Raw genomic sequence first — 24,917 nt, 5'->3', positions numbered from 1 at the left:
ATCCGTCAAAATACACTTAGAAATATATAAAAAAAAAACTTATCCCCTCCTTTTGCCAAAGACTCATAGGAGAACATATACCAACAAAAAAAAAAAAAACATAAAAGATAGAAATGTAGTGATCATCTCAATCCTTTTTCTTCGTCTGTAAGATGACAGTGACGCAGCCTACGTTTTCTAATGCGTAACCGATACATCTTTAGTACATTCAAACTACTGCAAATCATCAAAATGGCGTTATAAAGGAGCATCGACTTAATTTCAAAAAGGAGGGTGGGAGGGTCTGAGTGGGATTTTTTTTTCGCGCGAACATTTTTATTCATTTTTATCGATGCTAGCATTCCAATATTTTTTTCAATATTTGACACTATAATGTATGGGGAAGCTCTGGATTCAGATTTATTTTGTTTATCAAATTGGGGATCAGAATATTTTTCTAGGAAAGATCCATTCCCCTCACCCTTCTTTGAAGTCAAATGGTTGTTCCCTAACTGCTAGAAAAGTTGTCCAAACATTTGCATTCGGTTCTACGTAATGAACATTTAAATGACATATAGTTTACAAGTGTGAACAAATCTAATGTACAGGTAATTAAACCAGGTGTATAGATGTGAACAAATTTAATGTGAAACCAATGTACATTACATTAAACTAATTGTAAACATGTTTACTATACATGACGTTTGTTGTCATTTTAGCGGTATTTCCAGCATTGCAATATGAGCAGGAGGTTTTAAAATCCATATCACACTTTTCTTAAAGTGTCCCGTACGAAGTCAGGAATATGGTAGTTGATATTATTAGTACGCTTCTTTGCAGTTTTACGTTTGCGCAGGGACGTTAAGGGCTTTTCAAGAAAATTCCAATCTTTATACACAGCAAAATTCATATTGAACTCAAAGTTGATTTTCTCTGTATAAAGGCCAAAATGTACGTCAAAGGCGAAAACAGGAGTAAAAGGGTCTATCATGGATTTCCTTCCAAACTTGTATTCATAAAAAAACATAGATAAACAGTGTCACATTTCCCATTCATATCAAAGGAGCTAGTGCACTATGACATCGGATCGTCCTGGTTTTTGGCTTCCTGAAATCACAATAACCTATTTAACTTGAAAATTGATGTGAAGATTCCTTTATTCAAACGCTATAAAACTAGGCAAGGCAAATAAAAAAAAAAGAACTGTGGCCGTTCCACCTGTACACAAATGAAGTGGTTTAGTATAGCTCTTACACCTGCCCTTTTTAATCAAATTGGATCGGCTGCCGGAAAAACTAAATGATTTTTTTTGTATTCACCGCGATGCGTTTCATATTATATAACGACATGCTGGAGAAAATGCACTAATATTCTTTTTAAGCTTGTCATGCATGCTCAAGTTCATGAAGGATCAAATTGAGAACTGCATTTCTTCAGATAATTTGAAATGTAACAAGCTGGATTTTGAAACTACTTGATAATAATCCTCAAGTAATTTATATTTCACCTGTGGTGTATTAACGCAAATGACAGAAGCGGATTCATGTGTGTTCGGCCGAACTTTTGGAGCAACCATTATATGGTTAATGCATACGCTCTTTACATGTCGTACTCCAAACGTCGCTTAAGTGTTATAGGCAACATCCCCCCTTTTTTTTGGATTCCGGACCAGTTACCTACTGTAGTTCTCATTTTGCATTTGCAAGTGAAAGTTTATTATACAAAATATTAGCATACTAGGTCTGTCCTAATGAATGTATATTGTGAACCTTTATCTTTTTTTTTATATTTCACTTATATTCTTTGTTTGTTCTTCGTCATTGATAATGTTACAAATATAAATACAAACTTCCTACCGGCATATACATATTCAGATTTAACTTGTTATTAGTCCAAAGTGAGAACTGATATCGATTTGAAAATCATGATTGGGAGGTATTTTTGACGGCTGATTTTTTTAATTCTGAATATTCATTTTCACCAGCCAGTCTTATGACTGGCTTGCTAACGTTTTTATTTTGTTCCGAATGATATCCTGCATTGGAAGGACTGAAAATTCCTTTTCCTCCCGTCTGGAGTAATTTCTTTCTCTTTATAACTTTTATTTGATAAAATGTTTTACCTACTTTTCTAAATTATTTGAAATATTCAAAATGACAAACCAGCATTACCAATGGGGGATACCATACATTCCCCTCTCTAGAATGAGCGACTAATAATATTTGCACTTGCGATCCACTTGTGGTAAGGTTAAGCAGCTGCGACATGAAGTACCCAATCCTCAAACATTGTACCTTTAACGCTCTATCATGAAGCAAAAATAAATTTTCATTTGACTTTTAGGGGGAAGGGGCTAGGTTGAAAAAGTATGTGTTGCATTTTTCTTTTTGTAATCTCAGTTCTACATTTTAATTGTTTACTCTATTCGGTCCTGCCTTTTTTATAAGTTATCCTGACTTTTTTTACATGAATTGTTATTCAGCCTTTTTGTTTGGCAAAGTTGCTCATACTGACTTTTTTACCCAAAACTCGTCCTGTCTTTTTCTGAAATATCATCCGCGCTCACCCCTTCCCCATCCCTTCCTTAACCTTATAGTTTGTAGCCTCTCAATACATAGTTCCTTTATACCCGCGTCCACCAATAAAAATTAATAGCCTAGATTGAGCAAAAGTGCTAAAGTGGTATTCAACACAATCAATCAATTGTTTTTACATTATAAAGTGCATATATAATTTGGAGGTTTATCGCAAAGCATAAATGATAATGATTGATCTAAAATTGCAATTCGGCCTTATGCAATTTATAAATTGTCTTTGTATTTGTTTGTTTTTTTTCACTATTGCAGGTATTTTGTTGTCAATTTCTATCCTAGAATGACCCATGTCAAGAACTGTTTTATCAGTGGTGTAAAATGTAATCATTGCCGACACAACGCAGGAGAATGAAGCAAGGTTATTTTGGATAGAGGAGGAGGAGGAGGACGGCTACGGCGAAGATGATGATGATGATGATGATGATGATGATGATGATGATGATGATGATGATGATGATGATGATGATGATGATGATGATGATGATGATGATGATGATGATGATGATGATGATGATGATGATGATGATGATGATGATGATGATGATGATGATGATGATGATGATGATGATGATGATGATGATGATGATGATGATGATGATGATGATGATGATGATGATGATGATGATGATGATGATGATGATGATGATGATGATGATGATGATGATGATGATGATGATGATGATGATGATGATGATGATGATGATGATGATGATGATGATGATGATGATGATGATGATGATGATGATGATGATGATGATGATGATGATGATGATGATGATGATGATGATGATGATGATGATGATGATGATGATGATGATGATGATGATGATGATGATGATGATGATGATGATGATGGATGATGATGGATGATGATGGGGAATAAAACTTAAATGAATAAAAAAACTTAAATGAATAAAATCGAAACTAGTGATAAGGTTTGCCAAACACTTCATAAGCACTTTTATAAAGAGATTCTTTCAATGATCATATCAATCATGATTTGATTTTTCAGACAAGAAGTCGTAAACGCATTCGAACACATATATCTGCATTCGAGGTTGCTGACTTTTTTTGTAAAAAACTATAGATGAACTTCAACAAATTTAGTATTTCAATTGTTCATTACTAACTTCCTTCATTAATATTCAATTATTGACTCTTTTTATTATTAATTTCAGGAGAATTTTCAAACTTGTAGAATAATCTCACAACATCAGAAGCAAAACTTTTGGCGAGTTTTTAAACAGGTATATTCGAATGACTGTCAGAAAAAAGAAAATCGTCGAAATCAAGATAATCAATTGTAGATTTATTCTTCCTAACATAACGGCACTATTGCATGTCGTCTACCTTTGCTGAAAAATTTACCTAAAAAATAAGGCTCGTAAAACAGTCTTATCCAAAAGCAAATGCTAATAAAGTGATGTTTTTTTCCTTTTCAAGGAGAGGTTTTAAACAGTCGAAACTAGTAACAAGGTATACACCAAAATAAATAAGCACTTTCATGAAAAGATGCTTTCAATAAACATAACAATGGAAACTTCATATTTCAGACAATTGGTCGTAAACACATGCGAACGTATATATCTGCATTCGAGGTTACTGATAATTTTTTGGTAAAAAAATATAAATGAACTTATACAAAGTTAGTGTATACTGTTTTCCATTGTATTATGATTACTATCTGCATTGATATTCAATTATTGACTTTTTTTTCTATTATTAATTTCAGTAGAATTTCCAAACTTATGGAATACCCTTACAACATAAGAATCAAAACTTTTGGCGACTTTTATTGTTTGTTTTATAGAGATTAACATAATAACACAATGTTCACTGCTGTGCCTGTATTTTTAACATTTTTACTTATTATGTCTGTTTGTTTTGTTAATTTTTTTATAAGACAATCATACAAGTGAGAGGTTTAACTAGCTTTAAAACCAGGTTTAATCCACCAGTTTTTATAAAAGAAAATGCATGTACTAAGTCATGATTATGACAGTTGATGTTGATTGGTTTGATATGGTCATTATTTTCTATTGTACTTTGATTACTATCTTCATTAATATGCAATCATTGACTATTTCCTATTATTAATTTCAGGAGCATTTCCAAACTTATGGAATGATCTAACAACATCAGGGTCAAAACATTTGGAGACATTTTCAAAAGGTTTATTCGAATGACTGTTAGAATAAACTATACATCAATATCAAGATAATCAACTGTACATTTATATCTTTTATATAAGCTTTTTCAAATAGTTTGGCCACGATCATCACTGAAGAGACATGTATTGTCGAAATGCGCATCTGGTGCAAGAAAATTGGTACCGTTAATTTTATTACTACCACTGGGTCGATGCCTCTGCTGGTGGACTATAAGTCCCCGAGGGTATCACCAACCCAGTAGCCAGTACTTCGGTACTGGCATGAAATACGGATTTTTTTGTGTTATTAAAATTTGCTGTTACAAAATATTAGAAATTATTATAAATTTAGGAATGTATCTCCCTCATGCAAAGCTCTGATTCCTTTCACGGATTTGGCTATACTTTTTGGACCTTTTGGAATATAGCTCTTCATCTTTTATATAAGCTTTGGATTTCAAATATTTTGGCCACGAGCATCACTGAAGAGACATGTATTGTCGAAATGCGAATCTGGTGCAAGAAAATTGGTACCGTTAATTTTATTACTACCACTGGGTCGATGCCTCTGCTGGTGGACTATTGGTCTCCGAGGGTATCACCAACCCAGTAGCCAGTACTTCGGTACTGGCATGAAATACGGATTTGTTTGTGTTATTAAAATTTGCTGTTACAAAATATTAGAAATTATTATAAATTTAGAAATGTATCTCCCTCGTGCAAAGCTCTGATTCCTTTCACGGATTTGGCTATACTTTTTGGACCTTTTGGAATATAGCTCTTCATCTTTTATATAAGCTTTGGATTTCAAATATTTTGGCCACGAGCATCACTGAAGAGACATGTATTTTCGAAATGCGCATCTGGTGCAAGAAAATTGGTACCGTTAATTTTATTAGTCTACCTAATATAACGGCACTATTGAATGTAGTTCACTATTGCAAAAAAAATTATGAAAAAAGTAGGCACGTAAAATAGTCTTTCCTATAAACAATTCTGAATAAAATGACGTTTTCTTTTGCAAGGAGAGTCTATAAAAAGTCTATGAAACTAGAGGAAAAGTATGCACAAAAATATATAAGCACGGTTATAACAAAATTATTTCAATGAACATTACAATGGTAGGGTCATTTTTCAGACAATTAGTCTTAAACGCATTCGAAAACATATATGTCTATATAACTTTTTGTCCATATGTCTGTTTGTCTATATGCCTTTTTGTGTTTCTTTCTTATATATAATGTGGCTTTGTACTTATACATCCCATCATTGTATTATTGTGCAATGGTAAATGTTTGTTAATATATTTGTTTGTTTTATAGGGATTAAGATAATTTTTCTCTATTTTTGACATTTTTTACCTGTTATGCCTGTTTGTTTTGTTCACAAATCGTTGTCAATATAATGGATTTTAATACGACAGTCATACAAAGGAGAGGTTTAACAAGCTTTAAAATCAATTTAATCAACCATTTTTTATAGAAAGAAAATGCCTGTACCAAGTCAGGAATATGACAGTTGGTGTTCATTGGTTTGGTATGGTCACTATTTTCTATTGTACATACATTACTAACTTCATTAATGTTCAATTATTGATTCTTTTTATTATTAATTTCAGGAGAATTTCCAAACTTGTGGAATAATCGCACAACATCAGAAGAAAAAGTTTGGCGACTTTTATAAACAGGTAAATTTGATTGACTGTTAGAAAAAAGCAATATATCAAGATCAAGATTACCAACTGTACATGCATTCTATCTAATATATAATGGCACTATTAAATGTGGTTTAATTTTGCTGAAAACCAAATAAAAAAGGTATGCACGCAAAACGGTCTTATCCAAAAGCAATTACAAATGAAATGATTTTTTTTTCTTCTACTGCAAGGAGAGTCTTTAAAAAGTCGAAACAAGTGACAAAGTATAATAAAAAAGGAATAAGTAAAGACTTTTATCAAATGACGCTTTCAACAAACATAATAAAATTGAGAATGGAAATGGGGAATGTGTCAAAGAGACAACAACCCGACTAAACAAAAAACAACAGCAGAGGGTCACCAACAGGTCTTCAATGTAGCGAGAAATTCCCGCACCTGGAGGCGTCCTTCAGCTGGCCCCTAAACAAATATATACTAGCCCAGTGATAATGAACGCCATACTAATTTCCAAATTGTACACAAGAAACTAAAATTAAAATAATACAAGACTAACAAAGGCCAGAGGCTCCTGACTTGGGACAGGCGCAAAAATGCGGCGGGGTTGAACATATTTGTGAGATCTCAACCCTCCCCCTATACCTCTAACCAATGTAGAAAAGTAAAATGGTAAGTTCATAGTTCAGACAATTAGTCGTAAACGCATTCAATCAAATATATCTGAGTTCAAGATTACTGATTATTTTTGTAAAATAATCTAAATGAACTTAAACAAACTAAGTGTACACTTATAAAGTGTTCTTTATTCTTCTGTGTGCATTGACGTCAAACATTTGCTATTTTGAAATAAAAAAATACATTTTGCAAATTACTCTGCAATTTTTTAAGTTCATTGTTTGGAAATATGTAACAAACATCTTTTGACATCAACTCATAAAAATCTTTTCTTGAATGCGATTTGAAATTTGTAATATTCATGAGATTACACATTTTGATTTCATGAGGATATTTAAAAAAAAATAAGTTTGTGTTAAAATGATTTAATTTTTCAACAGTTTAAATTAATAAAACATTTGTATATACTTGTTTAAGAAAAAAATATATTTTAATTTCATTGTAAAAAGTATATATTAAAATTGCTGACCTTAAGCATTTTTTGATTTGACTTTACATATTGAAAATGAAAAATGCTCCAAAGTGGAGCATTTTTCAATTTGACATCAAATATTGAAAAATGAAAAATGCTCCAATATGGATCATTTTATATTTTATATTTTGACATTATAAATTGAAAAAAGAAAACTTATTCCGAACATGAGTAGTATTAATATATTATATATATGATAACATTGAGAATAGAAATGGGTAATGCGCAAAAGAGACAGCAATTCGACCAAAGTGCAGACAACAGCCAAAGGCCACCAATGAATCTTTAATATACCTCTAGTCAACAAACACACATCAATGCGCACAGTAATGCTCATTTCAAAAGAAGTCCGAGTTCGATGTCAGAACAAGTAATGTAGTATATGTATTTGATTTTAACGACATCAATCTCTGTATAACTAAAATATATTACACCATGGTTTTCTGTATCGCAAACTAGTCATTACATTCACTAAATTGTATCAACGGTACAATGACACCATTCGCCAAAAAAATGCACATCAACACACAGACATGTTATATGTTCAAATGTACACATCAAATCTTATTCTGTAACGGTAATATTCTATACAAAACACAAATATGTCGGCATTCACCTCAAAACCTAACCAAACAGGCTTATTCAAAAGGGATACAGTTACGATACTGTCCATAAGAATGGCATATTTTAGTATGAATATTTATTTACTCAATGACATATGGTTTTTGCATTGTAAATACACAAATTTATTATAAAACAAGTTGTTGGCATAAAACGGTTTATGTTCTTTTCACATATTTTATGATGATATCATACAAAAACCCCGAATGAGAGAGATTATGCTAGAAATTCAGTTGATGAAGACATCATCTTTCAATCAGATTAATTTATGTCTGGAACGGGCATTTCAGTAATTGATAGTAGTCTGTTGTTAATGTATGTATGTATCATTGTCATTTAGCTTAGTTTTGAAATCTATTAGGCCCGAGACCACAATTAATTCCTCTATCATTTCTTTATAACGTTTTGTCGCATTAAAAACAAATCTATTTTTTTTTGTTTTGTGTGTGTGTGTGTAATGCACAGTACGTCAATACAAAAATATCAAGTATACATCATACACATTTGGTAAATACACATCCATACCCCTTAGGCAATTCAAGAGATGTTCCGAAAAGTGTAATTATACCCTTTTTGTACCTGGCCTAATCACTATTTCCATATAAACATCAGTTAAAATGAAAAATCCAAAAGTTTTATTTAAGCTCTCTTCTATCATTTCCACCCCAGAAAAACTAAGAAATCTGAGGAAGGGAAAGAAAAAAATAAAGACAAAATACACTATTATTAAAGGGAACTATATTCGTAGACAACGAAAAGCGGGATCATTAATTGTGGTTTTCGGCCAATAAGATATCTGACTCTGAGTTTTACTGTGCGTGATTTCGTGTCTATGTTTATTCTAAATTGTTTAGAGGTGTTAGATGGTCTAACAATACATATGTATGTCCAAGTCAGGAGCCTCCGTCTTTTGTTAGTCTTGTTTATGTGTTGTCAATTGAATTAATTGTTTTCTAAATATTGGACTTGTGTGTAACTTCTATCTTCAATGCATACGTACACATGTTAAGGAGTCAGCTGCATGAAGTCCGCCTTCGGTCGCAGAAATTTCCCGCTGTGTTGAAGACCGATTGGTGATCTTGAGCTCTTTTTTGCCTTTTGATCGGGTTGTTGCCTTTGTTACACGTTCCACATTTCCATTCTTAATATACACATTTAAGGATAATTGTCATGTTCCAGACACGTGTAGGTATTCTGTCGTGTGTTTTGCGAGTAAACTAATTAATAAAAATTCACATCTTTTTGGTCATAATTGTACCTTTTAGTATATTTCTCATGTTCAAAATTAGGTGATACACACATAGTGCACACGTATACATAATTAACAAGTTCTTCAAGATGTTTTAAAATACTGTCGACAATTTGAATATTTAAAACACATATATTGAAACAAATTTCATTTCATTCTAGATCTACTCATTAAAAATTAAAAAAAATTATGCAGTTTTGATCATCCTTTTAAATTTTTATATTGCGAAATAATTTGAATTCAAAATGAAACATGCATTTTTTCATTTTTCAACCTTTTAAGTCAAATTACAAAATACTTAATGTCAGCAATTCCAATTTTACTTCTGAAATGAACTTATATTATTTTTCCTTTCTAAAACAAGCATCTGCAAATCATTTGATGTATTCAAACTGTTGAAATTTTATCTTTTTTTAATATCCTCGTGAAATAAAAAAAAAAAAAATCCATATAGATAACAAATTTCAAATATCATTAAGAAAATGATTTTTCAAAAGTCACTTCAAAAGAGTTTTGCCTTATGTTTAAAGTGTGAAGAGCAATTTGCTATATTCATTTTTTTCTGTTAAAAATGCCATTTTTTGGCGTAAATATACACGGTCTTCTGTTGTACATTGATTACCTAGTACTTCATTTATTTAGGATTCAATTATTTACTATTTTTTTATTATTAATTTCAGGAGAATTTCTCAACTTGTGGAAGAATCTTTAAACAGAAGAACAAAAACTTTCGGCGACTTTTACAAGGTTTGGACCTACTTAAAAAAAAAACTTCAAGCCGAACAAAACCCTGGATTTTTTTTCAAGTAGATAGCTACGAAGCTTCCCTTTTCATCTAGTACGAACAACAGTCTTGCCGTAGAACCTTTTTTATTAACTTTTCTGTAAGGTGGGGGTAGGGTGTTCGACCCTAACTCTGGATCTAGTTTAATAATAAAAAAATAAATCAAACTATACCCTGGATTTGTTTTCTCAGGTACACCTCATCTACCTTACTTCCCTTTTGCGCATCGTGCAGACAGATGCATTGCCGAAGAACGTTTGTTTATTAATTTTTCTGTAAGGGTTGGAGAGGGTGTCATACCCCTACGTTAGACATACTTGGAAAAAAACTAAGCCGAAGAACATCCTGAACTTTTTCATAGACAGACCTCAGCAACCTAGCTTCTCTCTGCACCTAGTGAGACAAAAGAGGTGCCGTAGAACATTTTTTTGTAACATGTGGGAACGATATCCGGTCCCAACTTTGGACCTACTTTAAAAACAAAATAAACCGTAAAACACCCTTGATTTTATTGAAGTAGACTTTAGCTACCTAGATTTATTTTCAACCTAGTACGGACAAAAAAATTGCCAAAGAATATTTTTAGTAACTTTTCTGTAAGAGTTGGGAGCGATGTCCTGTCCCAACTTTGGACCTACTTTACAAAAAAAAATAAAAAAATAAACCGTTAAACACCATTGCATTTTTTCAAGTATATCTCAGTTAACCAGCTTCCCTTTACATCTGTTGCGGACAAAAGCATTGCCGAAGAATATTTATTTAATAACTTTTCTGTAATTTGCACCTTGTGCTGTGAAAAGTATGGCAGTTTAACATTGTGTTTAACACTTTTCTGTAAGAATTGGAAAGGGTGTCAACCCCAACTTTGGACCTACTTAAAACAGAACACAAAACAACACCCCGGATTTTTATTCTCAGGTAGACCGCAGCTACCCAGCCTCTCTTTGCATTTAATCGGACAAAATGATTACCGTAGTACTGAAAAAAAGAATCCGAAAACCACCCTGGATGTTTTCAATTTAGACCACAGTAACCCTGTTTCCCTTTATACCTAGTGCAGACATTGCCGAAGAACATTATTTTATTAACTTTTGTGTAAAGGTGGGGTAGGGTGTTCAACCCTAACTAAGCCGAACAACAGCCTAGATTTTTTCTCAAGTACATCTCATCTACTCAGCTTCCCTTTGGGTCTCATGCAGACAAAAGTATTGACAAAGATTTTTTTTTTTCTATAAGAGTTGGGAACGATCCCAACTTTGGACTACTTAATCAAAATGTAAGTCGAAAAACACCTTAGATTTGTTTTCTCAAGAATACCTCAGTTACCCAGCTTCCCTTTACCACTTGTGAAGACAAAAGTATTGCCGAAGAACGTTTTTCTATTAACCTTTCTGTAAGGGTAGGGTAGAGTGTCTGCCCCCAACTTTGGACTTCCTTATAAAAAAAGATCAGACGACAAACACCATGAATCTTAACTCAAGTTGACCTCAGTTACCCAGCTCCCCTTTACAGCATTGCGGACAAAAGTTTTGCTGTATAACATTTTATATTTACTTTTCTGTGAGAGTTTGGTAGGGTGTCCGACCCCCAACTTTGGACTTTTAAAAAAGCTTCTCTTTTCCCCTAGTGCGGACAACAGTATTGCCGTAGAACATTTCTATTTACTTGTCTATTTTTTTGTTATTTTTTTTTTCTGTAAAGTAGTGGGGTAGGATGTCCGGCCCCAACTTTGCACTTTCTTTTAAAAAGACAAAAGTAAGCCGTAGAACACCCTGTGTTTTTTCTCAAGTAAGCCACAGCAATCCGGCCTTTCTTTGCACCTAGTGCGGACAGAAGTATTGCCGTACAATATTTTTTATTAACTTTTCTGTAAGTTAGCGGGGTTTGGTGTCTGACCGTAAATTTAGACCTACGTTAAAAACAAACTGTGCCGAAGAACACCTTGGGTTTCTTCTCCAGTACACCTCAGCTACCAAGCTTCCTTTTGCACCTAGTGCAGACACAAGTATTGCCGTAGAACATTTTGATTAACTTTTCTGTAAGGTAGACTGTACGGTAATTAGACTGTCCGACTCAATCCTTGAACCTACATGACACACAATAAACTAAGCCGAAGAACGCACTGTATTTTTTCTAAAGTAGACCACAGCTACACAGCTTCCCTTTGTGCCTATTGCGGACAAGTAATTGACGTCAATATTTTTTTTATTAATTTTTCTTTAAGATGATGGGGTAGGGTGTCCGACACCAACTTTGCACTTTCTTTAAAAAAAAATAAACTAAGCCGAAGAACACAATGTGTTTTTTTTATAGGAAACCACAGCTACCCTACCTTCCTCTGCACCTAGTGCGGACAAAAGTATTGCCGTACAACATTTTTTATTAACTTCTCTGTAAGGTAGTGAGGTTGGGTGTCTGCACCTAAATTTGGACCTACGTTAAAAACAAACTGTGCCGAAGAACACCTTGGGTTTCTTCTCCAGTACACCTCAGTAAGGATTTACTTATTCCAGGCATAGATTACCTTAGCCGTATTTGGCACAACTTTTTGGAATTTTGGATCCTCAACGCTCTTCAACTTTGTACTTGTTTGGCTTCATAAATATTTTGATATGAGCGTCACTGATGAGTCTTATGTAGACGAAACGCGCGTCTTGCGTACTAAATTATAATCCTGGTAACTTTGATAACTATTTACCCAGCTTCCCTTAGCACCTAGTGCAGACACAAGTATTGCCGTAGAACAATTTTATTAACTTTTCTGTAAGGTAGACTGTAAGGTAATAAAATTGTCCGACTCAATCGTTGAACATACTTAAAAAACGATAAACTAAGCCGTAGAACAAACTGTGTTTATTCTAAAGTAGACCACAGCTACACAGCTTCCCTTTGTGCCTATTGCGGACAATTATTTGACGTCAATATTTGTTTTATTAATTTTTCTTTAAGGTGATGGGGTAAGGTGTCCGACATCAATTTTGCACTTTCTTTCAAAAAAAAAAAACTAAGCCGAAGAACACCCTGTGTTTTTTCTCCAGTATACCCCAGCTACCCAGCTTCCCTTTGCACCTAGTGCAGACAAAAGTTTGCCGTAGAACATTTTTTATTAACTTTTCTGCATGGAAGAATTTAAGGTGAGAAGACTGTCCGACTCAATCCTTGAACCTACATGAAAAACAATATACTAAGCAGAAGAACACACTATATTTTTTCTCAAGTAGACCACAGCTACACAGTTCCCCTTTGCGCCTTTTGTGGACAATGATTTGATATAGAACATTTTTTATTAATTTTTTTCTGTAAAGTAGTGGGGTAGGGTGTCCGGCCCCAACTATGCACTTTCTTTTAAAAAGAATAAACTAAGCTGAAGAACACCCTATATTTTTTTTCTCAAGCAACCCGACCTTTCTTTGCACCTAGTGCAGACAGAAGTATTGCTGTACAATATTTTTTATATTAACTTTTATGTCATTTTTATAAATTTTCTGTTTACAAAACTTTGAAATTTTCGAAAAACTAAGGATTTTCTTACCCCAGGAGTAGATTACCTTAGCCGTTTTTGGCACAACATTTTGGAATTTTGGGTCCTCAATGCTCCTCAACTTTGTGTTTGTTTTGCCTTTTTAACTATTTTGATCTGAGCGTCACTGATGAGTCTTGTGTAGACGAAACGCGCGTCTGGCGTATAAAATTATAATCCTGGTACTTTTCTTAACTATTTACACCACTGGGTCGATGCCACTGCTGGTGGACGTTTCGTCCCCGAGGGTATCACCAACCCAGTAGTCAGCACTTCGGTGTTGACATGAATATCAATTATATGGTCATTTTTATAAATTTTCTGTTTACAAAACTTTGAATTTTTCGAAAAACTAAGGATTTTCTTACCCCAGGAGTAGATTACCTTAGCCGTATTTGGCACAACATTTTGGGTCCTCAATGCTCTTAACTTTGTATTTGTTTTGGCTTTTTAACTATTTTGATCTGAGCGTCACTGATGAGTCTTGTGTAGACGAAACGCGCGTCTGGCGTATACAATTATAATCCTGGTACTTTTGATAACTATTATGTAAGGTAGCGGGGTTGGGTGTCTGACCCTAAATTTGGACCTACGATCCAAAAAAACTGTGCCGAAAAACACCTCGGATTTCTTCTCCAGTACACCCCAGCTACCCACTTCCCTTTGCACCTAGGGCGGAAAAAAGTATTGCCGTACAATATTTTTTTTTATTAACTTTTCTGTAATGTAGCGGGGTTGGGTGTCTGTTCCTAAACTTGGACCTACGTTCCAAAAAAACTGTGCGGAAGAACACCTTGGGTTTCTTCTCCAGTACACCTTAGCTACCACGATTCCCTTTGCACATAGTGCAGACACAAGTATTGCCGTAGAACATTTTTTATTAACTTTTCTGTAAGTGTAAGGTAGACTATAAGGTAATAAGGCTGACGGACTCAATCTTTGAACCTGCTTAAAAGACAATAAACTAATATGTAGAACACACTGTATTTTTTCTGAAGTAGACCACAGCTACACAGCTTCCCTTTGTGCCTATTGCGGACAATTATTTGACGTCAATATTTTTTTAATTAATTTTTCTGTAAGGTGATGGGGTAGGGTGTCCGACACCAATTTTGCACTTTCTTTCAAAAAAATAAACTAAACCGAAGAACACCCTGTGTTTAATCTCAAGTAAACCACAGCTACCCGGCCTTCCTTTGCACCTAGTGCGGACAACAGTATTGCCGTACAATATTTGTTATTAACTTTTCTGTAAGGTAGCGGGGTTGGGTGTCTGTTCCTTAATTTGGACCTACGTTCCAAAAAAACTGTGCGGAAGAACACCTTGGGTTCTGCTCCAGTATACCCCAGCTACCCAGCTTCCCTTTGCACCTAGTGCAGACACAAGTTTTGCCGTAGAACATTTTTTATTTACTTTTTTGCATGGAAGACTTTAAGGTGAGAAGACTGTCCGACTCAATCCTTGAACCTACATGAAAAACAATAAATTAAGCCGAAGAACACACTGTGTTTTTCTCTCAAGTAGACAACATCTACCCAGCTCCCCTTTGCGCCTATTGTGGACAATGATTTGACATAGAACATGTTTTTTTTTTTTTCTGTAAAGTAGTGGGGTAGGGTGTCCGGTCCCAACTTTGTACTTTCTTTTAAAAAGAATAAACTAAGCCGAAGAACACCCTATATTATTTCTCAACCTTTCTTTGCACCTAGTGCAGACAAAAGTATTGCCGTACAATATTTTTTATATTTACTTTCTGTAAGGTAGCGGGGTTGGGTGTCTGCCCTAAATTTGGACCTACTTTAAAAAAACTGTGCGAACAACACCTTGCGTTTCTTCTCCAGTACACCTTAGCTACCCACTTCCCTTTGCACCTAGTTCAGACACAAGTATTGCCGTAGAACATTTTTTATTAACTTTTCTGTAAGTGTAAGGTAGACTATAAGGTAATAAGGCTGACGGACTCAATCTTTGAACCTGCTAAAAAGACAATAAACTAAGCCTTGCAACACACTGTATATTTCTGAAGTAGACCACAGCTACACAGCTTCCATTTGTGCCTATTGCGGACAATTATTTGACGTCAATATTTTTTTTATTATTTTTTCTGTAAGGTGATGGGGTAGGGTGTCCGACACCAATTTTGCACTTTCTTTCAAAAAAATAAACTCAGCCGAAGAACACCCTGTGTTTTTTTTCAAGTAAACCACAGCTACCCGACCTTCCTTTGCACCTAGTGGGGACAAAAGTATTGCCGTACAATATTTTTTATTAACTTTTGTGTAAGGTAGCGGGGTTGGCTGTCTGTTCCTAAATTTGGACCTACGTTCCAAAAAAACTGTGCGGAAGAACGCCTTGGGTTTCTTCTCCAGTATACCAAAGCTACCCAGCTTCCCTTTGCACCTAGTGCAGACACAAGTATTGCCGTAGAACATTTTTTATTAACTTTTCTGTAAGTGTAAGGTAGACTGTAAGGTAATAAGACTGACGGACTAAATCTTTGAACCTACATAAAAAACAATAAAGTAAGCCGTAAAACACACTTTGTTTTTTTTTCTGAAGTAGACCACAGCTACACAGCTTCCATTTGTGCCTATTGCGGACAATTATTTGACGTCAATATTTTTTTTATTAATTTTTGTGTTAGGTGTTGGGGTAGGGTGTCCGACATCAATTTTGCACTTTCTTTCAAAAAAATAAACTCAGCCGAAGAACACCCTGTGTTTTTTCTCAAGTAAACCACAGCTACCCGACCTTCCTTTGCACCTAGTGCGGACAAAAGTATTGCCGTACAATATTTTTTATTAACTTTTCTGTAAGGTAGCGGGTTGGGTGTCTGTTCCTAAATTTGGACATACGTTCCAAAAAAACAGTGCAGAAGAACACCTTTGGTTTCTGCTCCAGTACACCTCAGCTACCCAGCTTCCCTTTGAACCTAGTGCAGACACAAGTATTGCCGTAGAACATTTTTTATTAACTTTTCTGTAAGTGTAAGGTAGCCTGTAAGGTAATAAGACTGACGGACTACATCTTTGAACCTACTTAAAAAACAATAAACTAAGCCGTAGAACACACTGTATTTTTTTTCCGAAGTAGACCACAGCTACACAGCTTCCCTTTGTGCCTATTGCGGACAATTATTTGACGTCAATATTTTTTTTATTAATTTTTCTGTTAAGTGATGGGGTAGGGTGTCCGACATCAATTTTGCACTTTCTTTCAAAAAAATAAACTAAGCCGAAGAACACCCTGTGTTTATTCTCAAGTAAACCACAGTTACCCGACCTTCCTTTGCACCAAGTGCGGACAAAAGTATTGCCGTACAATATTTTGTATTAACTTTTCTGTAAGGTAGCGGTGTTGGGTGTCTGCTCCTAAATTTGGACCTACGTTCCAAACAAAAAAAACTGTGCCGAAAAACACCTTGTGTTTCTTCTCCAGTACACCTCAGCTACCCAGCTTCCCTTTGCACCTAATGCAGACGCAAGTATTGCCGTAGAATATTTTTTATTAACTTTTCTGTAAGTGTAAGGTAGACTGTAAGGTAATAAGACTGACGGACTAAATCTTTGAACCTACATAAAAAACATTAAACTTAGCCGTAAAACACACTGCGTTTTTTTCTGAAGTAGACCACAGCTACACAGCTTCCCTTTGTGTCTATTGCAGACAATTATTTGACGTCAATATTTTTTAATAAATTTTTCTGTTAGGTGATGGGGTAGGGTGTCCGACATCAATTTAGCACTTTCTTTCAAAAAAATAAACTAAGCCGAAGAACACCCTGTGTTTATTCTCAGGTAAACCACAGTTACCCGACCTTCCTTTGCACCAAGTGCGGACAAAAGTATTGCCGTACAATATTTTTTATTAACTTTTCTGTAAGGTAGCGGGGTTGGGTATCTGTTCCTAAATTTGGACCTACGTTCCAAAAAAAAACTGTGCCGAAGAACACATTGGGTTTCTTCTCCAGTACACCTCAGCTACCCAGCTTCCCTTTGCACCTAGAGCAGACACAAGTTTTGCCTTAGAACATTTTTTATTAACTTTTCTGTAAGTGTAAGGTAGACTGTAAGGTAATAAGACTGACGGACTAAATCTTTGAACCTACATAAAAAACAATAAACTAAGCCGTAAAACACACTGTGTTTTTTTCTGAAGTAGACCACAGCTACACAGCTTCCCTTTGTGTCTATTGCGGACAATTATTTGACGTCAATATTTTTTTTAATAGTTTTTCTGTTAGGTGATGGGGTAGGGTGTCCGACATCAATTTTGCACTTTCTTTCAAAACAATAAACTAAGCCGAAGAACACCCTGTGTTTATTCTCAAGTACACCACAGTTACCCGACCTTCCTTTGCACCTAGTGCGGACAAAAGTATTGCCGTACAATATTTTTTATTAACTTTTCTGTAAGGTAGCGGGGTTGGGTGTCTGTTCCTAAATTTGGACCTACGTTCCAAAAAAAAAAACTGTGCGGAAGAACACCTTGTGTTTCTTCTCCAGTACACCTCAGCTACCCAGCTTCCCTTTGCACCTAATGCAGACACAAGTATTGCCGTAGAACATTTTTTATTAACTTTTCTGTAAGTGTAAGGTAGACTGTAAGGTAATAAGACTGACGGACTAAATCTTTGAACCTACATAAAAAACAATAAACTAAGCCGTAAAACACACTGTGTTTTTTTTCTGAAGTAGACCACAGCTACACAGCTTCCCTTTGTGTCTATTGCGGACAATTATTTGACGTCAATATTTTTTTTTAATAATTTTTCTGTTAGGTGATGGGGTAGGGTGTCCGACATCAATTTTGCACTTTCTTTCAAAAAAATAAACTAAGCCGAAGAACACCCTGTGTTTATTCTCAAGTAAACCACAGTTACCCGACGTTCCTTTGCACCTAGTGCGGACAAAAGTATTGCCGTACAATATTTTTTATTAACTTTTCTGTAAGGTAGCGGGGTTGGGTGTCTGTTCCTAAATTTGGACCTACGTTCCAAAAACAAAACTGTGCCGAAGAACACCTTGTGTTTCTTCTCCAGTACACCTCAGCTACCCAGCTTCTCTTTGCATCTAATGCAGACACAAGTATTGCCGTAGAACATTTTTTATTAACTTTTCTGTAAGTGTAAGGTAGACTGTAAGGTAATAAGACTGACGGACTAAATCTTTGAACCTACATAAAAAACAATAAACTAAGCCGTAAAACACACTGTGTTTTTTCTGAAGTAGACCACAGCTACACAGCTTCCCTTTGTGCCTATTGCGGTTAATTATTTGACGTCAATATTTTTTTTAATAATTTTTCTGTTAGGTGATGGGGTAGGGTGTCCGACATCAATTTTGCACTTTCTTTCAAAAAAATAAACTGAGCCGAAGAACACCCTGTGTTTATTCTCAAGTAAACCACAGTTACCCGACCTTCCTTTGTACCTACTGCGGACAAAAGTATTGCCGTACAATATTTTTATTAACTTTTCTGTAAGGTAGCGGGGTTGGGTGTCTGTTCCTAAATTTGGACCTACGTTCCAAAAAAAAAAACTGTGCCGAAGAACACCTTGTGTTTCTTCTCCAGTACACCTCAGCTACCCAGCTTCACTTTGCACCTAATGCAGACACAAGTATTGCCGTAGAACATTTTTTATTAACTTTTCTGTAAGTGTAAGGAAGACTGTAAGGTAATAAGACTAAAGGACTAAATCTTTGAACCTACTTAAAAAACAATAAACTAAGCCGTAGAACACACTGTATTTTTTTCTGAAGCAGACCACAGCTACACAGCTTCCCTTTGTGCCTATTGCGGACAATTATTTGACGTCGATATTTTTTTTATTAATTTTTCTGTTAGGTGATGGGGTAGGGTGTCCGACATCAATTTTGCACTTTCTTTCAAAAAAATAAACTAAGCCGAAGAACACCTTGTGTTTTTTATCAAGTAAACCACAGCTACCCGACCTTCCTTTGCACCTAGTGCGGACAAAATTATTGCCGTACAATGTTTTTTATTAACTTTTCTGTAAGGTAGCGGGGTAGGGTGTCTGTTCCTAAATTTGGACCTACCTTTCAAAAAAACTGTGCGGAAGAACACCTTGGGTTTCTTCTCCAGTATACCGCAGCTACCCAGCTTCCCTTTGCACCTAGTGCAGACACAAGTATTGCCGTAGAACATTTTTTATTAACTTTTCTGTAAGTGTAAGGTAGACTGTAAGGTGATAAGACTGACGGACTAAATTTTTGAACCTACATAAAAAACAATAAACTAAGCCGTAAAACACACTGTGTTTTTTTCTGAAGCAGACCACAGCTACACAGCTTCCCTTTGTGCCTATTGCGGACAATTATTTGACGTCAATATTTTTTTAATATTTTTTTCTGTTAGGTGATGGGGTAGGGTGTCCGACATCAATTTTGCACTTTCTTTCAAAACAATAAACTAAGCCGAAGAACACCCTGTGTTTATTCTCAAGTACACCACAGTTACCCGACCTTCCTTTGCACCTAGTGCGGACAAAAGTATTGCCGTACAATATTTTTTATTAACTTTTCTGTAAGGTAGCGGGGTTGGGTGTCTGTTCCTAAATTTGGACCTACGTTCCAAAAAAAAAAACTGTGCGGAAGAACACCTTGTGTTTCTTCTCCAGTACACCTCAGCTACCCAGCTTCCCTTTGCACCTAATGCAGACACAAGTATTGCCGTAGAACATTTTTTATTAACTTTTCTGTAAGTGTAAGGTAGACTGTAAGGTAATAAGACTGACGGACTAAATCTTTGAACCTACATAAAAAACAATAAACTAAGCCGTAAAACACACTGTGTTTTTTTTCTGAAGTAGACCACAGCTACACAGCTTCCCTTTGTGTCTATTGCGGACAATTATTTGACGTCAATATTTTTTTTTAATAATTTTTCTGTTAGGTGATGGGGTAGGGTGTCCGACATCAATTTTGCACTTTCTTTCAAAAAAATAAACTAAGCCGAAGAACACCCTGTGTTTATTCTCAAGTAAACCACAGTTACCCGACGTTCCTTTGCACCTAGTGCGGACAAAAGTATTGCCGTACAATATTTTTTATTAACTTTTCTGTAAGGTAGCGGGGTTGGGTGTCTGTTCCTAAATTTGGACCTACGTTCCAAAAAAAAAACTGTGCCGAAGAACACCTTGGGTTTCTTCTCCAGAACACCTCAGCTACCCAGCTTCCCTTTGCACCTAGTGCAGACACAAGTATTGTTGTAGAACATGTTTTATTAACTTTTCTGTAAGTGTAAGGTAGACTGTAAGGTAATAAGACTGACGGACTAAATCTTTGAACCTACATAAAAAACAATAAACTAAGCCGTAAAACACACTGTGTTTATTCTGAAGTAGACCACAGCTACACAGCTTCCCTTTGTGCCTATTGCGGTTAATTATTTGACGTCAATATTTTTTTTTAATAATTTTTCTGTTAGATGATGGGGTAGGGTGTCCGACATCAATTTTGCACTTTCTTTCAAAAAAATAAACCAAGCCGAAGAACACCCTGTGTTTATTCTCAAGTAAACCACAGTTACCCGACCTTCCTTTGCACCTAGTGCGGACAAAAGTATTGCCGTACAATATTTTTTATTAACTTTTCTGTAAGGTAGCGGGGTTGGGTGTCTGTTCCTAAATTTGGACTTACGTTCCAAAAAAAAAAACTGTGCCGAAGAACACCTTGTGTTTCTTCTCCAGTACACCTCAGCTACCCAGCTTCCCTTTGCACCTAATGCAGACACAAGTATTGCCGTAGAACATTTTTTATTAACTTTTCTGTAAGTGTAAGGTAGACTGTAAGGTAATAAGACTGACGGACTAAATCTTTGAACCTACATAAAAAACAATAAACTAAGCCGTAAAACACACTGTGCTTTTTTCTGAAGTAGACCACAGCTACACAGCTTCCCTTTGTGTCTATTGTGGACAATTATTTGACGTCAATATTTTTTTTTAATAATTTTTCTGTTAGGTGATGGGGTAGGGTGTCCGACATCAATTTTGCATTTTCTTTCAAAAAAATAAACTAAGCCGAAGAACACCCTGTGTTTATTTTCAAGTAAACCACAGTTACCCGACCTTCTTTTGAACCTAGTGCGGACAAAAGTATTGCCGTACAATATTTTTTATTAACTTTTCTGTAAGGTAGCGGGGTTGGGTGTCTGTTCCTAAATTTGGACCTACGTTCCAAAAAAAAAAACTGTGCCGAAGAACACCTTGTGTTTCTTCTCCAGTACACCTCAGCTACCCAGCTTCCCTTTGCACCTAATGCAGACACAAGTATTGCCGTAGAACATTTTTTACTAACTTTTCTGTAAGTGTAAGGTAGACTGTAAGGTAATAAGACTGACGGACTAAATCTTTGAACCTACATAAAAAAACAATAAACTAAGCCGTAAAACACACTGTGTTTTTTTTCTGAAGTAGACCACAGCTACACAGCTTCCCTTTGTGCCTATTGCGGTTAATTATTTGACGTCAATATTTTGTTTACTAATTTTTCTGTTAGGTGATGGGGTAGGGTGTCCGACATCAATTTTGCACTTTCTTTCAAAAAAATAAACTAAGCCGAAGAACACCCTGTGTTTATTCTCAAGTAAACCACAGTTACCCGACCTTCCTTTGCACCTAGTGCGGCCAAAAGTATAGCCGTACAATATTTTTTATTAACTTTTCTGTAAGGTAGCGGGGTTGGGTGTCTGTTCCTAAATTTGGACCTACGTTCCAAAAAAAAAAACTGTGCCGAAGAACACCTTGTGTTTCTTCTCCAGTACACCTCAGCTACCCAGCTTCCCTTTGCACCTAATGCAGACACAAGTATTGCCGTAGAACATTTTTTATTAACTTTTCTGTAAGTGTAAGGTAGACTGTAAGGTAATAAGACTGACGGACTAAATCTTTGAACCTACTTAAAAAACAATAAACTAAGCCGTAGAACACACTGTATTTTTTTTCTGAAGCAGACCACAGCTACACAGCTTCCCTTTGTGCCTATTGCGGACAATTATTTGACGTCGATATTTTTTTTATTAATTTTTCTGTTAGGTGATGGGGTAGGGTGTCCGACATCAATTTTGCACTTTCTTTCAAAAAAATAAACTAAGCCGAAGAACACCTTGTGTTTTTTCTCAAGTAAACCACAGCTACCCGACCTTCCTTTGCACCTAGTGCGGACAAAATTATTGCCGTACAATGTTTTTTATTAACTTTTCTGTAAGGTAGCGGGGTAGGGTGTCTGTTCCTAAATTTGGACCTACCTTTCAAAAAAACTGTGCGGAAGAACACCTTGGGTTTCTTCTCCAGTATACCGCAGCTACCCAGCTTCCCTTTGCACCTAGTGCAGACACAAGTATTGCCGTAGAACATTTTTTATTAACTTTTCTGTGAGTGTAAGGTAGACTGTAAGGTAATAATACTGACGGACTAAATTTTTGAACCTATATAAAAAACAATAAACTAAGCCGTAAAACACACTATGTTTTTTTCTGAAGCAGACCACAGCTACACAGCTTCCCTTTGTGCCTATTGCGGACAATTATTTGACGTCAATATTTTTTTAATATTTTTTTCTGTTAGGTGATGGGGTAGGGTGTCCGACATCAATTTTGCACTTTCTTTTAAAAAAAATAAACTAAGCCGAAGACCACTCTGTGTTTATTCTCAAGTAAACCACAGTTACCCGACCTTCCTTTGCACCTAGTGCAGACAAAAGTATTGCCGTACAATATTTTTTATTAATTTTTCTGTAAGGTAGCAGGGTTGGGTGTCTGTTCCTAAATTTGGACCTACGTTCCAAAAAAAAAAAACTGTGCCGAAGAACACCTTGGGTTTCTTCTCCAGAACACCTCAGCTACCCAGCTTCCCTTTGCACCTAGTGCAGACACAAGTATTGTTGTAGAACATTTTTTATTAACTTTTCTGTAAGTGTAAGGTAGACTGTAAGGTAATAAGACTGACGGACTAAATCTTTGAACCTACATAAAAAACAATAAACTAAGCCGTAAAACACACTGTTTTTTCTGAAGTAGACCACAGCTACACAGCTTCCCTTTGTGCCTATTGCGAACAATTATTTGACGTCAATATTTTTTTTATTAATTGTTCTGTTAGGTGATGGGGTAAGGTGTCCGACATCAATTTTGCACTTTCTTTCAAAAAAATAAACTAAGCCGAAGAACACCCTGTGTTTATTCTCAAGTAAACCACAGTTACCCGACCTTCCTTTGCATCAAGTAGGGACAAAAGTATTGCCGTACAATATTTTTTATTAACTTTTCTGTAAGGTAGCGGGGTTGGGTGTCTGTTCCTAAATTTGGACCTACGTTCCAAAAAAAAAACTGTGCCGAAGAACACCTTGTGTTTCTTCTCCAGTACACCTCAGCTACCCAGCTTCCCTTTGCACCTAATGCAGACACAAGTATTGCCGTAGAACATTTTTTATTAACTTTTCTGTAAGTGTAAGGTAGACTGTAAGGTAATAAGACTGACGGACTAAATCTTTGAACCTACATAAAAAACAATAAACTAAGCCGTAAAACACACTGTGCTTTTTTCTGAAGTAGACCACAGCTACACAGCTTCCCTTTGTGTCTATTGTGGACAATTATTTGACGTCAATATTTTTTTTAATAATTTTTCTGTTAGGTGATGGGGTAGGGTGTCCGACATCAATTTTGCATTTTCTTTCAAAAAAATAAACTAAGCCGAAGAACACCCTGTGTTTATTTTCAAGTAAACCACAGTTACCCGACCTTCTTTTGAACCTAGTGCGGACAAAAGTATTGCCGTACAATATTTTTTATTAACTTTTCTGTAAGGTAGCGGGGTTGGGTGTCTGTTCCTAAATTTGGACCTACGTTCCAAAAAAAAAACTGTGCCGAAGAACACCTTGTGTTTCTTCTCTAGTACACCTCAGCTACCCAGCTTCCCTTTGCACCTAATGCAGACACAAGTATTGCCGTAGAACATTTTTTACTAACTTTTCTGTAAGTGTAAGGTAGACTGTAAGGTAATAAGACTGACGGACTAAATCTTTGAACCTACATAAAAAAACAATAAACTAAGCCATAAAACACACTGTGTTTTTTTTCTGAAGTAGACAACAGCTACACAGCTTCCCTTTGTGCCTATTGCGGTTAATTATTTGACGTCAATATTTTTTTTACTAATTTTTCTGTTAGGTGATGGGGTAGGGTGTCCGACATCA

The 24,917-nt window shown here is 35.5% G+C and overlaps 1 protein-coding gene and 1 long non-coding RNA gene across 2 annotated transcripts in view; both read left to right on the top strand.

Annotated features, from left to right (window-relative positions):
- LOC134700058 (uncharacterized) overlaps positions 1–3,067 on the top strand; it is a 76,950-nt gene extending 73,883 nt beyond the window's left edge. Inside the window, exon 5 of the mRNA XM_063561436.1 lies at positions 2,826–3,067. Within this exon, the coding sequence (XP_063417506.1) occupies positions 2,826–2,852 (27 nt within the window). The 3' untranslated portion in view covers positions 2,853–3,067. The remainder of the gene's footprint in view (positions 1–2,825) is intronic.
- A 3,051-nt stretch (positions 3,068–6,118) lies between these two features.
- Positions 6,119–24,917, top strand: part of LOC134700061 (uncharacterized) — a 123,910-nt gene continuing 105,111 nt past the window's right edge. The window contains exons 1-2 of the long non-coding RNA XR_010103762.1: positions 6,119–6,409; positions 10,074–10,140. This is a non-coding gene — a long non-coding RNA (uncharacterized LOC134700061). The remainder of the gene's footprint in view (positions 6,410–10,073; positions 10,141–24,917) is intronic.

Source organism: Mytilus trossulus, unplaced genomic scaffold, assembly GCF_036588685.1.
Source record: "Mytilus trossulus isolate FHL-02 unplaced genomic scaffold, PNRI_Mtr1.1.1.hap1 h1tg000110l__unscaffolded, whole genome shotgun sequence".
Taxonomy (NCBI): domain Eukaryota; kingdom Metazoa; phylum Mollusca; class Bivalvia; order Mytilida; family Mytilidae; genus Mytilus; species Mytilus trossulus.
This window is presented reverse-complemented; position numbering and strand designations above follow the sequence as displayed.